General features: G+C 42.9%; 1 protein-coding gene across 1 annotated transcript in view; it reads left to right on the top strand.

The window, feature by feature from the left end:
- Positions 1–245: 245 nt before the first annotated feature.
- Positions 246–15,786, top strand: part of KDR (kinase insert domain receptor (a type III receptor tyrosine kinase)) — a gene marked incomplete at its 5' end in the record, with an annotated part of 31,175 nt that continues 15,634 nt past the window's right edge. Inside the window, 18 exons of the mRNA XM_009875522.1 lie at positions 246–409; positions 954–1,067; positions 1,630–1,826; positions 2,956–3,080; positions 3,402–3,570; positions 4,788–4,927; positions 5,118–5,286; positions 6,679–6,790; positions 6,885–7,048; positions 7,864–8,020; positions 9,139–9,259; positions 9,852–9,960; positions 10,625–10,969; positions 11,842–11,988; positions 12,140–12,271; positions 13,880–13,986; positions 14,399–14,534; positions 14,806–14,910. Of these exons, the coding sequence (XP_009873824.1) occupies positions 246–409; positions 954–1,067; positions 1,630–1,826; positions 2,956–3,080; positions 3,402–3,570; positions 4,788–4,927; positions 5,118–5,286; positions 6,679–6,790; positions 6,885–7,048; positions 7,864–8,020; positions 9,139–9,259; positions 9,852–9,960; positions 10,625–10,969; positions 11,842–11,988; positions 12,140–12,271; positions 13,880–13,986; positions 14,399–14,534; positions 14,806–14,910 (2,713 nt within the window). The remainder of the gene's footprint in view (positions 410–953; positions 1,068–1,629; positions 1,827–2,955; positions 3,081–3,401; positions 3,571–4,787; positions 4,928–5,117; positions 5,287–6,678; positions 6,791–6,884; positions 7,049–7,863; positions 8,021–9,138; positions 9,260–9,851; positions 9,961–10,624; positions 10,970–11,841; positions 11,989–12,139; positions 12,272–13,879; positions 13,987–14,398; positions 14,535–14,805; positions 14,911–15,786) is intronic.

Raw genomic sequence — 15,786 nt, 5'->3', positions numbered from 1 at the left:
CTCTCCGTTCCCCTGTCCCGGTGCTGGCCCGTCGGAGCGCGCTGCCGTGCCACGACGTAGTGTCCGGCTCACTTGGCTCTAGCATCAGCCATCATTTCCTAGAGCAGAATGTCCCTGGAGCCAACTGCGGGAAACTCGTCACCAGCGAAGAACCTGCTTGGGATGCCAGTGATTAAAGCGTGGGGAAATACTAGGGAAACAGGGAAGGTCCCAGTCTGGCCATGTGTTCTTGGTGTCTGTCATAGCTGGCCAAGCTGTCCCGGTTGGGGCTGCTGGCTCACCCCAGTGAGGAGGGATTCCTGACTGTGGTGGGAGCAGCCAGAGCGGACCCCAAATCTCTCTCCGTGGTACTCGCAGATGTTACAGAAGCTGGGCAAGCACTGGCACCCAGACCCCAGCTCTCACAAGCGTGGGTGGGTTGAGGTGGTTGCGATGCAGGCCCTTGCATGAATAAAGTCTGGTAGTAATAGATTTTTTGGCCAAACTGCTCAGGAGAGAAGAGATAACCTTAGAAAAATTATGGAATAAAACTGTAAAATAGTTTCTTCACGTCATTCATTGATTAGCCATCTTGAAGAACGTAAGTATATTCAGTTTAATATAAGAAAAGTTAGTAATCCCTTTCCCCAGGGAGTGAGATCATCAGATGAAGGTTCACTTCGTTTCAATGTCCCACATCCTCTTGTTAGACCTTGAAGTTGGCAATGCAAGAAAACAGGAACTCCACCCTGGCTGGCTGAATTGTAGTGCTCTGCAGCTAGCTCCTGACCATCTGCCTTTGCTTCCTGTTATGACAGAGTTTTTGAACTTTCTGGGATATGTGAAAAGTCATTATTTACCCTCCATTGCTGCATAGGTGATGTGAAAGTGACCGCTTAAAACATGCTGCGTATTCCTGTATATAATGCTTTTCTGAGAAGCATTTACTTTTTTTTTTGTTGGATTGATTTGAGGGTTTTTATGCATGTTTTCGCAGGTTTATTTATCTCTCTGGATCTGCCAACCCTTAGCATCCAAAAAGATGTCCTCACAATAACTGCAAATGACACTCTAAATATTACTTGCAGGTAAGGGCAAATCTGTCCAGCATGATTTTGATGGGAGTGATTCATGTTGTGAGTTTTTGTAGAGTTGCAGCTGATTTGATAGCTCTCCCATCATCACTTGTTTCTCCCCACTCTCTTTGTGCCTCCCTCGCCTTGCTTTTCCCTGACAGACTTTAGAAATTATCTTAGAGGGTTGCGGCAAGAGAAAGCTGGAGGGCACAGGGTGGGCGATCCATGGTCTTGATGTTCCCTTTTGGATTCCATGTCACTTAGATTCAGCCAAAGGTAAATCTCGAGTAGCTTCCTTATAGGTTACATGAATGTGTTCTACGCGGCTTGATGCTGTATGTGATGGGATGAAGCCTATTCCTCTCCATAGCTGTAGGGACTAGACGGACTTTAAGGACCCTTCTAATCCAAACCATTCTATGATTCTATGATTCTATGATTCTATGATTCTATGATTCTATGATTCTATGATTCTATGATTCTATGATTGCATGGTGGGGCTGGGGTTTGCCAGGTTGGCATTAATGCTGGTGCTCATCACATGCCCACGCTCCTCTGATGTTTGCTTTCCCAGCGGTCAGAGACCACTGGAGTGGTCCTGGCCCAGCAACCAGAGCAGTGCTGAGAAGCGTATCTCTGCGACAGACTGCAGTGATGGTCCCTACTGCAAGACACTTACTGTACTCAGAGTCATCGGCAATGACACAGGGGACTACAGGTGCCTTTACAGGGACAACCAGGCAGCTACGACCATTTATGTCTACGTTCAAGGTAAGTGCTTACAAAGCTCTTAGGTGTCTCTTCCTGTAGCCTCAACAGAAAAAAGGGATATCAAGTATCTTAAAGCAGTTTTGATGTTAAAATTTATTAATCGTAGAAATTTTGATCCTGTGAAGTTGTTACTATTTTTGTTTTCATGTTGAGTAATTCTAGTTGCTATCAATAGAAAAACCTTTATATCTGCCATTTTGAACTGACCTGCTGTGTGCAGTACTTGGTCTGCTATCCTGCTCCACCCAGAACTTAATATATGTACCTGTACTGTGCTCTGAGCCTGTCCTCAAAAATGCAGAGCTATTACTGACCTCAGCGAGTTTCGTATGAGAGAGGTTTATAGAGATTGTATTTTTATCAAAGCTGACTGATCTGATCCCTTTTACAATTTGTACTATCTGAACCCATTAAAAAACCTGTCAAAACAACCCCAAAACATAAACTTCCACACATTTCCTGACTGTGATGGTAAAATCTGTTTAGGCTGTAAGGGCTAAGTTTTGAAACTGAGGCTGTCAGTTGTGTAGGTACCATTGTAGACACTGCCGAGCCTCCAGTTACATGCTCAGCTTAAGTAAGCACACTCGTTGAGGCATCTGCCTTTTTGTGCTGATGGGTTCGTGCTCATTTTCTTATGTGCCCTATTTCTTTTTTATTGTTAACCTATAGTTACCATTTTCAAAAATGAGATGCTGTTAGGTACATGGATTAGCTTGTTCTATACGAACGTACATTTTTTTGGTCTGACTTTGAAGAGGATGCTGCCATTGAGGGACCCAATGTAGCATGTCACTACTTTTAACTGATATTTCCTGTAATACTTATGCAAGGAAAGTCACACGAGGGTAAATCAAATTTTTATCGGCCCAAAGACTGCAGTGGCAGGAAGCTATTCTCCACAGTGCGCACTGCTGCCGATAACTGTTTTGATAATGATATTGTAAAGCTGCGGGGGGTGAGTCTGTAGAAATATGTCTATTTAGTCTCATCCTTAAAGTGTTTTATGGCATAGAAAAGGAGAAAACTGAATTGATAAGAAATAGAAAGGGAAAGAACAAAGTTGAAAAACTTTCCGCCATAATCATGTGACAAATAATACCCATTTACTAATTGAATGTTCTTCTAGATTACAGATCTCCATTTGTGACTTCAGTTAGTGATCAGCTGGGCATTGTGTACATCACTAAGAATAAAACTGTGGTAGTGCCGTGCCTTGGAACCATATCAAATCTCAATGTATCTCTACATGCGGTAAGGAGAAAGCCCCTTATTATTTTAAGAGTTAGTTGAAATCACTGTGACATAAATAAATTGCTTGAAGTATAAATACATTTCTTAAAAACTTCTTTCCACCCTTGGGAATTATACAGCCTGTGATTACAAGGTGAGTGCTGTGGATGTACTTGTCCATGATCCTGCGCTCTCGAGATGTGGCGTGATTGCCTGTGAAAGGGAGATTGCCTGCGCTAGGATGTTAAAACTAGGTGGTTTTGGAAAATGTTGGGCTTGAAAATTTGGAGTTGTTTGATTTTTTTGAAATCTAACAATGTATTTTATCAATATTTCAAACAGAAATACCCAGAAAAGGTATTTGTTCCTGACGGCAAATCAATTTCGTGGAATAATAAAAAAGGCTTCACTATACCCAGTCATTTAATCAACTATGCAGGCATGGTCTTCTGTGAAGCTAAAATAGATGATGAAAGCTACCAGTCCGTGATATACATAGTCGCAGTTGTAGGTAAGGCAAAGTGTGGGGTTTTTTCTATATAGCCAATGTCCTTTTGCTCGCTATAACAGACTGAACCAATTACATTTGGCTGGGCTCTAGGTTATTCAATACTGACAATGCAGCTAATGCAAAATAGATGTTGTGATATATATTACTTTTCTTTTATATCGGATGTATTGTGGTTTTTTTCTGCTTCATCATGTGGATAAGTGCTTCTATTTTTAGTGTTTTACATGGATGCCAGAGATTTTTATTTTTATCTTGACATTGCAAGCTTTTTTCATAAAATCACTCTTCATAGTGAAAATGTCTAAAATCACTCTAGTCGGTACTTTACTCACTTATCCAGGATCCAAATCATAGTTGAAGGGAAGTGGAGGCAGGCATTCATCAGCAGCAGAGGGAAAGGAATTGCCCTGAGGGGGTACCAGGGGAATGGGGTCTCACTAGGAGTGAGGCTGCCTTTCTCCTTCTGCCCTGTGTCCTGACTCTCATAGGGGTTTATGCTTTCCTCATAGCTTTTGTCAGTTGTTTGACAAAACCCAGAAATGATGATTCTGTGGAGGCTCAAGCCTGAGCTGAAACTGCAGCTATTTCTCCTTTGGCTGGGGCCACAGGGACCACTTCAAGTGTCCAGATGGCATCAAGATGGTCTTGCCTTGCTCGGCACGAAGGCATAGCAGCCCTCCACCCTTTACTCTGTGCAGCAGGCTCTTGCTTCTACACCAAATTCTCACTCTAATTCAAAGCAAACTCAGAATTTCTGCAGCCAGAATATTCTGGTTTGGAATATTTTAACTATTTTATGGTACAAAGTAAGCTTTAGATAATTTTCCCAATGCCAGACTGTTCCCACTTGCTGCTGGGGAGGGAGATGTATCTCCTTTAGTCTCAGGTCTCTCAAGGGTGAGGAAAAGATGTCTAAGGCAGAGGAACTGGGTCATCATCTCCTGCCTGCTCCCACCGCCGGGGGGGCTCTGATCAAGTGCATACATCCTGAATGACGCGGTGCTGAGCTGGGAAATGCTCAGGGCAGGCACGTCCCTTCCCTCCAGGCTCGTTTGCATACCCATCATCGTGTGGCGCTGGAGCATTGAGGGGTCTCTTCGTCGCTGAGGTTTCAGTAGGAGTTTCAGTGAATACACTGGGGAAATCTGGTGGCAAATGCTGTGAAGAAACCTCTTCTTACCCCACCATCTTCTATGTGTGCCTTTTCTTTCCCCTAGGATACAGAATTTATGACCTGACAATGAACCCACACTACCAAGTAGAGCTGGCAGTGGGAGAAAAACTCGTTCTCAATTGTACCGTCAGGACAGAGCTGAATGTAGGAATTGATTTTAAATGGGATTACCCTTCCATCAAGGTAAATTTGTAATAACTTAAACGAACATCACAGTGAAATTTGATTTAGATATAATGTCGCTCCCCCTGTATAATATTGAGAAAGCAGATGATAAAACACAAAGAAATTGGTAGTATATACCGGTGTGCAAAGGGGGACAGGAGGAACAACAATAAAATTCCCAAACACCTCTGTATTTTATCTATTACAGGAAAAACGTGCCATCATACGGGATTTAAAAACCACTGTAGGAGAAGTAAAGAAGTTTGTAAGCACTCTTACCATCGACAGCGTGTCCTTAAGTGACAAAGGTCGATATACTTGTGCAGCATCCAGTGGTCGTATGAACATGAAAAACAGCAGTTACTTCATTATCCATGGTATGGCACCTTCCGCTTCAGTTTTATTGATTACTTCAGATTTGGGATTTATTACTGGGATGTAGAAGGCATCTCAGTGGTGAATCAAATGACAGAAATGAACCCAGCTGCAGCTACAGTATTTCTCTAACACCTGCTATAGGATTATTTATATACCACAGGCTTTGCTAATGATAAGATTTTAAATGATGTTCTCTGTTAGTGAAAGCTGTAGAATCTCACAGGGAAGTGGGCAGCCAAATAAACTGAGGTAAACCTGTGGTCGTCTTCTGTGTTGACCTCCTTGAAGTCCTGTAAAGCTGAATTTGGGTAGACAACCTTGCGTAACGGTTGCCTGTTCTCATTCCAGGTGAACTTAGGCTAGATTCTGGTGGCTCTGGAGGACAAGAGTCTGGGTCAGCATGAACAAAGCTAGGAAAATAAAACTTTCAGCTTTTACATTTTGAATAGATGAATTGGATAGTTTTGGTTGTACGGAAATGATGCAAAGGAAACAACTTTGGCTAACCCTATAGATAAGTATGAGGCCACATCCTACAGCCTTTTCTCAAGCCCCTCTTGGGTGCAGCCCCAGCAGCTCCACCAGCTTACTCCTACAAAAAAATTGCCAGCCTGAGAATGGCTTAATCACTTAGTCAGACAAAGGGGTTTATATTTTGAAGGAGACTGGTTTTCTTGAGGTCTGATTTCAGGGGCCAGAATACTAAGGTTGGGGTTGGTTTTTTTGTTTGTTTGTTTTAACATTCAAAGTTACTATGATTCAAGACAGACTAAATTTTCTCCTGGGTTCTTTGTGTTTCTCTTCAGTAGCCAAAACAAGACCATTGATCATACTACATATCAAGTCCATACCATCCTAAATCTTAGTCAAAAGACTAATAGCTCTCTTGGTCTGAATGCACATTTGTAATTTATAGCAAGTAATGTAAATAATGTCCAAATATCATGTGACTGCAACAGTTCACATCTGTGCTTGAGAAGAGGCTGAAGGTATCTAACTTTACCACATTGCTAGTTTGAATACCATTATTTTCTAGAATGAGTAGATCTAGCTAGCTTTATGGTATGTCTGCATTTATATATATATATAAATTTACAGGTCTGACACTACATCTGACAGTTGACACACTGTCCTAAGAGCTGAGTCTTGTCTCTGATTTCCAGAGTTCCTTGATGGGGAAACTGGTCCATTCCTCTGTGCGAGCGAAAGGACTGGGTTTTCATGGTGGGTCCATCTCTCCAGAGCCCAGTTCAGAGTCGACTGTGCTTTACTAGTGGCATCCTGCTGCTGGCCTCAGTTTGGCATCTGTTGTTAAATGCTGAGTCAAAGGGAGAATGCTTACACTTTTGTATGTGTGGAAAGACCATGTAGTTTAATTTCTTGTTTTGCAGAAAGTCCTTTTATTCATCTGGAGAGAATGGAGAATGTGGTTGAGACAAAGTTAGGTGATACAGTCAAAATTCCCATCAAGTTCAAAGGATATCCTCCACCAGAGGCGAAATGGTAAGAATCGGGACATAACGGGTTTGAAAAACTGAGCTACCCTTAGTCAAGGTAAATCTCTAAAGTATTCAAAGTGTTCTATATTTTCCCTCAGGTTTAAAAATGGAAAAGCCATCAATGCAAATCATACAGTTAAACTTGGCTACACACTAGTGATCACTGAAGCGACTGAAAAGGACGCTGGGAATTACACTGTTGTCCTTACAAACCCTACTAACAAGATGCAGAAGAGACATATGTTTACCCTGCTTGTGAATGGTAAGTGACATACCAAAGGGGTACCTTTCTTTCACGTGTGGATGTGGTGTATTACTGTTCTTATGACAAAATTCATCCCAGAGCTGTGAAGATTTAAGTGAGGGTGTTGGCCTGGAGGAGAACACTTGAGCATCAGCCCTGGGAGGGCAGAAGTGGCCCGTCTCCTTGTTCCAGGATGTGCTGGTTCAGAGGCTACAGGCTCCGGGTGTTGTTGTTGTGATGATACTTGTTGTGTGGGTTTTTTGTTTTCTGTATATTGTTCTTTTGCCTCTGCATCCTGCTCTTTTCCTGCCCTCCTTGCTTGCCGTGCTGCTGGAGTCCTCCCCCACACACTCCGCTCCATCCTGGCCCTGTCCCGCCTCGCCTATCCTTCCTGCCCCATGCAGCAGGTCCCTCCTCTTCCACCCTGCCCTGCGCAGCACTCCTCATCCTCCTCTCTGCTCCCCAGGAAACTGCCTAGCCCAAACGCTTTGAACATAGCAGGTCTTGGAAAGGGCAGTGAGGCTACATGCAGTTGGATCAGGGTTGGGAAATAATATACGTTTAATGGTCGGGCATGGTGGTGGGAGCCCAAGGGTTGTATTTTAAACCAGGGCATAACAAAGGGAGATTTTATAGGATGATCCTGAGCATTGTGTCTTGAGGACCTCAAGATGCTGGGCAGGTTCACGTCTTCCAATCGTGTCCTTGGAGATGCTCCATGTTGCACTCAGTTGTGGGGCACAGCATGAATTAACCACTGTGGGTCTAATGGGTGGACACGTTGCTGATAGGGAGCCATTAGCTGGAGGTATAACCTGCTGCTCTGTCTCCAGTCCCTCCACAGATTGGTGAGAACGCGCTGCTGGCTCCTGTTGACTCCTACAAGTACGGCTCAACACAGTCGCTCACCTGCACCATCTATGCCGTCCCGCCGCCTGCCGCCATCCTCTGGCACTGGCAGCTGGAGGAGGAGTGCACTTTCAGCCCCCAGTGAGTGCTAAGCCCTGGCTATCTTCTGCAGCTTATATATCTCTTGCCGGATGTTTGGGTTGGGCTTTTTTGGGGGGGGTAAAGCATTCCTTGTCCAGGCTCATTACCAAGTACAAACCCAATGGCCAATGAAGAAAAAATTGTTGTAGTTAATGGGCAAATTGTTGCTGGCAAGCTTGGCCGAGGTCGTTGTTGTGAGCAGAGGCAAGGGCCACCCTCAGCGAGGAGCCAGCAGTGGCTGCGTGTAGCCATTGTGCTTTCTTGAAGGGCGTCTTGGCTTGTGTGGGGTTTCAAACACAGCTGTTTGTCTGCCCCCCCTGCCCTGCCCCTAGATCTCCTCGTGGGCTGCAGGACCAAAACTCCCTCCTGAACAGAGGAAATTTGCTGTTTATGCTAATTGCAGATCCTTGTGGTGCCTTTTTTTTTTTTTTTACACTCAAGTGCTGAATGTGACGGTGCTCTTTATCTGTGTGAAAGTGTATCTCTGAGGAAATGCACTGATTGATGTTGGGGAATGATAGAGAGAGTGCCTGACTGAGATTCATGCAGCTTCCCTTATCTGGACCTGCCATAAGCCCAGATTTCCTTTTTTTTTAAAAAAAAAGCAAGCCAGAAAAAAAAAAAGCACTACTCTTTCCTGTTGTTGTTTTTAAAATGATTTCCACTAGTTTCTTCCTTTGGTGCCTGGTTACTTCCTACACAATGGCTACTGTCCTCAAGAAATTCTTGTAGGGAGTTCAGCGATTTCTATGTCTCTCTGTCTTCCTTTGAACTAAATTAACTTGAATCATTCAGTTATGAATGGAGGTTTGTTCCTAGAATAGCTGCTTCCCTTTGAGCATCCTGATGGAGCTGACACAGGCAGATTAATTAGGAAATTCACCTTTAGGCTTAGGGGTTCCTTATTTTACAGAGCGCAAAGGTCTCAGAAGGTTGTAGGGTGCAATTTAATAGAAATGTTTCCAGAAACATACTCTTCACTCTCAGATGCAGGCTGTGGCCAGTGATGTGTCTGATTTAAAGATAAATATCTCCATATTATAAAGAGAAAACAACCCACTCTCTTGAAGGGTGAATATTCATCTTATCTAATGCAAATGTCTCTACTTATATCTCAGGAAAGTTCGCTCAGGAGCCAATCCATATTCATGTAGGAAGTGGAAAGCGATCTCGGAGAGGAAGGGTGGGAATCAGGTTGAAATTAAACACCGAGTCGTTACTATTGCTGGGAAAACAAAGGTGAGCTGATTTTCTTTTCTCTTGCTTGGAGTTGATTGGCAGTTCACGTATCTGCAAATATATTGCTAAAAATGAGACTTTTCACCTGCCATTAAACTTGGGGAATCAACTCCCCAAGTGCAACTTCCTACAGAAGCCACTAGGCAGAGATACACAATTTCAGGTCCTTCAGACACTGACCAAAATAGAATCTTCACTGAGGAATGTAACTTACTTAGATTTCACTGCTTGCCTTAGCGGTCTGAAGTGAGGTGAGTTAATCTTCCCAATTAGCTATAATAGGGAGAAGCTGGAGAGGCTGAAGAGCAGGAAAAGTTAGGACTGCAACGTTTATTAACACACAGACCAAAGTCTGCCTTCTGGCAGGCTGCTTTCTCTTGTTTACTTCTGTCTGATTATTACACACTTAATGGCAAACATGTAAATGTCAAGAGGGAACCGTACTCCCGCCATGCCATGGATTTGAGCTTTGGAGGGATTTTTGGTTGTGCAGATGCCTGCAGAGCATTTTGCTGAGCTGTCGGGGTGGTCAGGCTCATGTACGTACTTTAGCACTGACAGGGTGTGAAATTGCTTGATTATTCTTTTGTAGACTGTGAGCACCCTGGTGATCCAAGCAGCGAATGTATCTGCTCTGTACAGATGTGTGGCTACGAACAGAGCTGGGTCGAGTGAGAGAGTTATCTCCTTTCATGTGACCAGTAAGTATACTCCATTGAGGAGAGCCAAGTTAATCATCTGTTTCATTAGTGATAGGCTCTTCAATGCCACTGCCTGATTTCTGTATTTTATAATATCCTTTAATCCTTCAGGGTTTTAGGTTTACCTAAGGCAGCTTTTAAAGTCACCACCAAACTTGAGCCAAGGGATAGTCCTACTGGCCTCAGTGGAGTGGTGGTTCCATGAAAATGATGCAAATGGGCACTGCTATCCCAAGAGTGATTGCTGTTGGGCTTTTGCAGTCGCTTTTGCAGAGCTACAAAGGAGTTACGGTAGCTTCACAAAATAAAGATGTACTATAAAAGCTAAAATTAACATTTTCTAAGCCAGTTCAAATCTAAAAACAAACTATAAGATAATGCTAAGAATCTTCCTAGGTTGCTGTAAGTTTCTACAGGAACAGGAACTGTATTCATTACACAGATCTTCCCTTGATCAATGTAAAATGTATTGCTTTTAATGAGATTGTACTCTTTAGATGATGGATGGGTGGATGGATGGATGGAATTTTTTAGTGTTTATTTCCTTATTTACAACTGGGTAAGATGAAGATAAAGCCATATTTGTAAAATGGCCTTTTCAAGTTAGTGTTGGCAACAAGATGCACAACCTAATAGGGATTGCCTTTATTTTGCTAACTTGCAGGGGGTCTTGAAATTAATCTCCAGCCTCGGAATCAACTTACAGAGAAGGATAACATGTCCTTGCAATGCACGGCCGACAAATTCACCTTTGAGAAGCTGTCGTGGTACAAACTCAGTGCTCACGGTTCTCAGACACCCTTTGGAGGGCTGCCCATGCCTGTTTGCAAGAACCTCAATGCTCTGCAGAAGCTGAACGCAACGGTTTCAAATACCAACAGCGAAAATGTCACCTTAGAGCTCATCCTCCGTAACATCTCCCTCCAGGATGGAGGGGACTACGTTTGCATTGCTCAGGACAAGAAGGCTAAAACGCAGCACTGCCTGGTGAAGCACCTCACAGTTCAAGGTACAGATCTCTTACTGTGAACCAAAATGAGTGGTTGTGTATGAAAAACTGTCAGGTTTTGGTATCTTTAGGCCTTGCAAGTGTTGGGTTAATGGTGCGCTCAGTCTGTTTAATAGATTTAGACCATTCGTTGTAACATGCAGGACTGGAGCTTGTCCAGGTAGCAGGGACTTGTTATTTCATCAGTACCAGTGAGAAAAGACTGACCAAGTCACTGTGCTGTGCAAGATGAGTTTGGCTTTTCCACAAATAATGGCATGTGTTTAGCTCAGTAATGTCTCAATTTTACTTTTCAAAGCATGTTTTTCTCTCTAGCTGTATATGCATGTGTGTATTCACAGAATTAACGCTACTGCTTTGTGTCATTGACTCTTGAGCTTGAAGTGGTGTCTATAATTTAAAACTGTCATGAAATGATGCTGGTGTTCAGGTGCAAGCAGTGCAAGCTGATAATCAATCATCTTTTTACACAGATAGTGATGATTTTTCTTTGGGACCTAGATGTCCAGGCTGATTAGGCAGAGTCAGGAAAATATGTACGCATGTTCATGGGCTCTCCTGAATGGGTGCTTGACCAGCAGTATCAGACTTCTCATAATGACCTTGGAAATAGAAATGCGAGGGAAGCAATTTCTAAAGCAAGTTCAACATCAATACTGTTAAAATTTTCTTGGCTATTACCGTTTTTTCATGTCATGTGGAGTTCAACTCTGTTCGTAACTTGAATGCTGTGGCTGTTGATGTTATGAAAGGATTTGAGACTTTGTTACTGGGCCAGAGTGCCATCAGAGTGTGCAGAGTGTCATCAAGTTCTGTTACTGCAAAAATGGATCTTTAATGGTCAGTAATTTTGCCATATCTTTCAACCACAGAGCCCATGGCACCTACGCTTGTAGGAAATCTGGAAAATCAAACAACAAACGTTGGTGAAACCATAGAAGTGTCATGCACAGCAAATGGCATTCCTCCTCCAAACATCATGTGGTTTAAAAATAATGAAACCCTCGTTGAAGATTCAGGTGAGGATTGCTCCTTTGCTATGAATTTTCTTAAGGGCTTTCTTTCATGGGACTCACTGCTGATTTTCACCATAAAAAATTTCATTTTGAATCTTTACCACAAAGTGGCATAAAAGTAGCGGAATGAAGAATCAGGATTTTTTTTTTCCAGGTATTGTTTTGAAAGATGGGAACAAAACACTAACCATACGTCGAGTGAGGAAAGAAGATGGAGGGCTATACACCTGCCTTGCCTGCAACGTCCTCGGATGCAGAGAAGCAGTGGCTTTTTTTTCAGTGGAAGGTTAGTGTTAGCTTCCGTCCAGATTGTACATGAAATCTCTATAATCACTAGAAAGAATATCTGCTGACTATCCTGATCAGAGAGTTGAAAGTGCACCATGAGATTTGTGAAAAGTCTTGACCATTCCTATCAAGCTGTCATAGCCATCGTCATTCCAGCTGTTGAGGCTGACGCTTTCTTCTCCACAACATTGTTTAGTGCTTTTTAACAAGCGCTGAGTCTGTCTCACTTGTGGGTCCAAAAAAAATTCTGCCAGACTATATTACATGCAAACCTTGCCTACAAAATTGCAGATATCCTGGGGCATCTATTCTCTTGGTGAACATAATTGCCATACTGTGTTTTTTACCACTTGTAACTGTTTAAACTGTGTCACTGGTGTCACAGCAGCTAAAAAAAAACAGTGAAGACTTTTTGCAGTCTGATGTGATTACCATCCTATGTTAGTAGTAGGAACAAATAGTGGTTTGGGGTTAGAGGAGTCCAACCTTAGTCCACTAACTCTGAAAACCGTGTTTGTGAGACCATCTCTCAATTGTTCTGGTCCTGTTGTGGCACACCAAAACACAATCAGCAAAATTAACAAAAGGTTAGTAGCTGGAACCATGATGGACTTCCACCAAAAGCAGCAATGAGAAGCCTCAGACTAAAAGTTCCTTGCCCTTAGGATTAGTACATTTGCAAAATTTAGTCACTGATCGCTTCACAAGCCTCTGTCTTACAAGTCAGGGTGATTGTCTGATCTGTTCCATTAAGGTAATTAAAGCAATATCCTGTTATTCTTAGGGGCCCTGTTAGGGTATTAAAATGTTGGGAAATATGTTTACATGGAGAAGAAATTATCTGCAGCTGATATCAGTGTAGGTTTCAGCTGATGTGGTAAATATGGCTGGGGCTTATCTGTAAAAGTTGGAAAGCTGTATAGGACATATATTCCAAGAAATTTATGGTGCAGCTCATTGGGGTCATGCAATGGAGCGTGCTGCTGTGTAGGAAAATGTGTGTGGTGCAAAGGGTGAAATACAGGAGCACGATGTGGCAAACAGGAGCTGAAGAAGAGAGCTGCTTCTGTCCATTAGTAGATGTTCAAGTGGTATCTGCTGGAAATTATTTTGCTGGAAAAGGGATGTTGTAAATAAGACCTTGTTTTCATGTGTTCTTGTAGAACTGCCCTTTTCATGCCAAGCATGTGAAGAGACAAGACAGAGATTGTTCTCTGGGTCCTTGTCACAGCACTTTATTTACTATATGATAGGGGCTTTTTTAGTTTCTGGAGAAGTAGACATTTATTTTGAGTATTCCAAAACAATGATTTCTTTTTAAAATGTGAGATTTTACTTTTTCATGTTTACCAAAGGTCCAGATACTGTTCTTGGAACAAAACTGATGCTAAGAAATTGGATGGTGTGTAAAACAACACCAAACTAAGCATAATATTCCAACATAAAACCCCAAGCTTTTTTGTTTTGTTTTGTTTTCGTTTCTTTGCTCCATGTTGCACTTTTAAAACGAACCTTCAGAACAAGGACCTCCATTCTCTACTTTAATGAATGAACAAAACCAATATGCTTCCAACTATCACTCAGATATTCATTTATTTCTTCCCAGGCGCTGAAGAGAAAACAAATCTGGAGCTCATTATCCTCGTTGGCACTGCAGTGATTGCCATGTTCTTCTGGTTGCTTCTTGTAATCATCCTCCGGACCGTTAAGCGGGTAATGAAAAAATTCTCATACAGTCCTATCAGCCCTGGTCTTGCATGACAAATGAGAGCTGACTTGAGGCCTTTTGTGTTGTTTCTTTCCATTGTTCTTAAATCAACAGACACATTTTTTCTCTCCATGCCATAACATTCTTGCCTGGAAGCAGAGGCACAGAAATTTGTTTTTAATTGAACAGGCCCTTGCAAGAGAAAAAAAAAATGTTTCAGCGGTTTTGTTTGTTAAAGAAAAACCAAAACAAAACAGTGCAAGTAATTAACAATGATCACACTCATGATGACATGATGGGAAATGGTAGCCTGGCATTTCTGGGAACCAGCAAAACCCTGCAAAGTGAGAAAATGGCACTTTGCCTGCACATCACCAGCAAAAAATCTGTGCAACTACAACTAATACCATTTTCCAGGCCAACGGAGGGGACATGAAGACTGGCTACTTGTCGATCATCATGGATCCTGATGAAGTCCCTATAGATGAGCACTGCGAACGGCTCCCATATGATGCCAGCAAGTGGGAGTTTCCCAGAGACCGACTAAAGCTAGGTGTGTCTTCGTTACGTGAGCTATTTAGTGATACTGCAGCCAGCCCTGTGTTGGGGGATGTTTCAGGTCCTGGCTTGCTGTGGGGCTATTTCGCTGCAGGCCCCCTGGGTGGGTTTTGTGGTCCTGTGGGATATAATGCATCCTTTCCTTACTATCGGCCCTATGATAATTTCCAGTACATAAACACATTTTAGAGCTGCTGTTTATTGTGCATCTTTTGCCCACTGTGCCAGGCAAATAAATGGATGTATATTCATCTTCTCACTTCAAGGTAAACCTCTTGGGCGTGGAGCTTTTGGCCAGGTCATAGAAGCAGACGCATTTGGGATCGACAAAACTGCTACCTGCAGAACAGTGGCAGTCAAAATGCTCAAAGGTAAAAATGATGACTAAAACTTCATTGTTTAACCCACATGGTTCAATTTCATGGTTCGACTTCATTGTTTAACCCACATAGTTAAGCAGGGAACTGCTTGGCAAACCCAAGTGGAAGAAGAGAGTCTATAGATCATGGAAGGAGGAGCTGGCTCCTTGGGTGGATTATAAGACTCTGGTTAGAGGATGTAGAGAGGCAAGTCGTGGGGAACAGGAGAGGTGCCTGAGGACTGGAAGAAAGCAGATGTTGCTCCAGTCTTCAAAAACGACAAGAAGGAGGACCTGGATAACTACAGACTGGTCAGCCTCACCTCCATCCCTGCAAAGGTGATGGAACAACTTATCCTCAATGCTGTCTCTAGGCATATCAAGGATAAGAAGGTCATTAGGAGCAGTCAGCATGGCTTTGCCAAGGGGAAGTCATATTTGACCAACCTGATAGCCTTTTATGGGGACATAGCCCGGTGGAGGGATGGTGGCCATGCAGTGGATGTGGTTTATCTGGATTTCAGTAAAGCATTTGACACCGTCTCCCACAGCATCTGTATAGTTAAACTGAGGAAGTATGGTCTGGATGATTGGGTAGTGAGGTGGATTGTGAACTGGTTGAAGGGAGGAAGTCGGAGAGCTGTGGTCAATGGGACAGAGTCTAGTGGAGGTCTGTATCTAGTGGAGTCTCTCAGGGGTCGGTACTAGGACCAGTACTATTCAATATATTCATCAACGACCTGGATGAGGGAACAGAATGCACTGTCAGCAAGTTTGCTGATGATGCAAAACTGGGAGGAGTGGCTGACACACCAGAAGGCTGTGCTGCCATTCAGCAAGACCTCGACAGGCTGGAGAGTTGGGCAGGGAGAAATTTTATGAAATACAA

Source organism: Apaloderma vittatum, unplaced genomic scaffold, assembly GCF_000703405.1.
Source record: "Apaloderma vittatum isolate BGI_N311 unplaced genomic scaffold, ASM70340v1 scaffold10358, whole genome shotgun sequence".
Classification (NCBI taxonomy): Eukaryota; Metazoa; Chordata; class Aves; order Trogoniformes; family Trogonidae; genus Apaloderma; species Apaloderma vittatum.
This window is presented reverse-complemented; position numbering and strand designations above follow the sequence as displayed.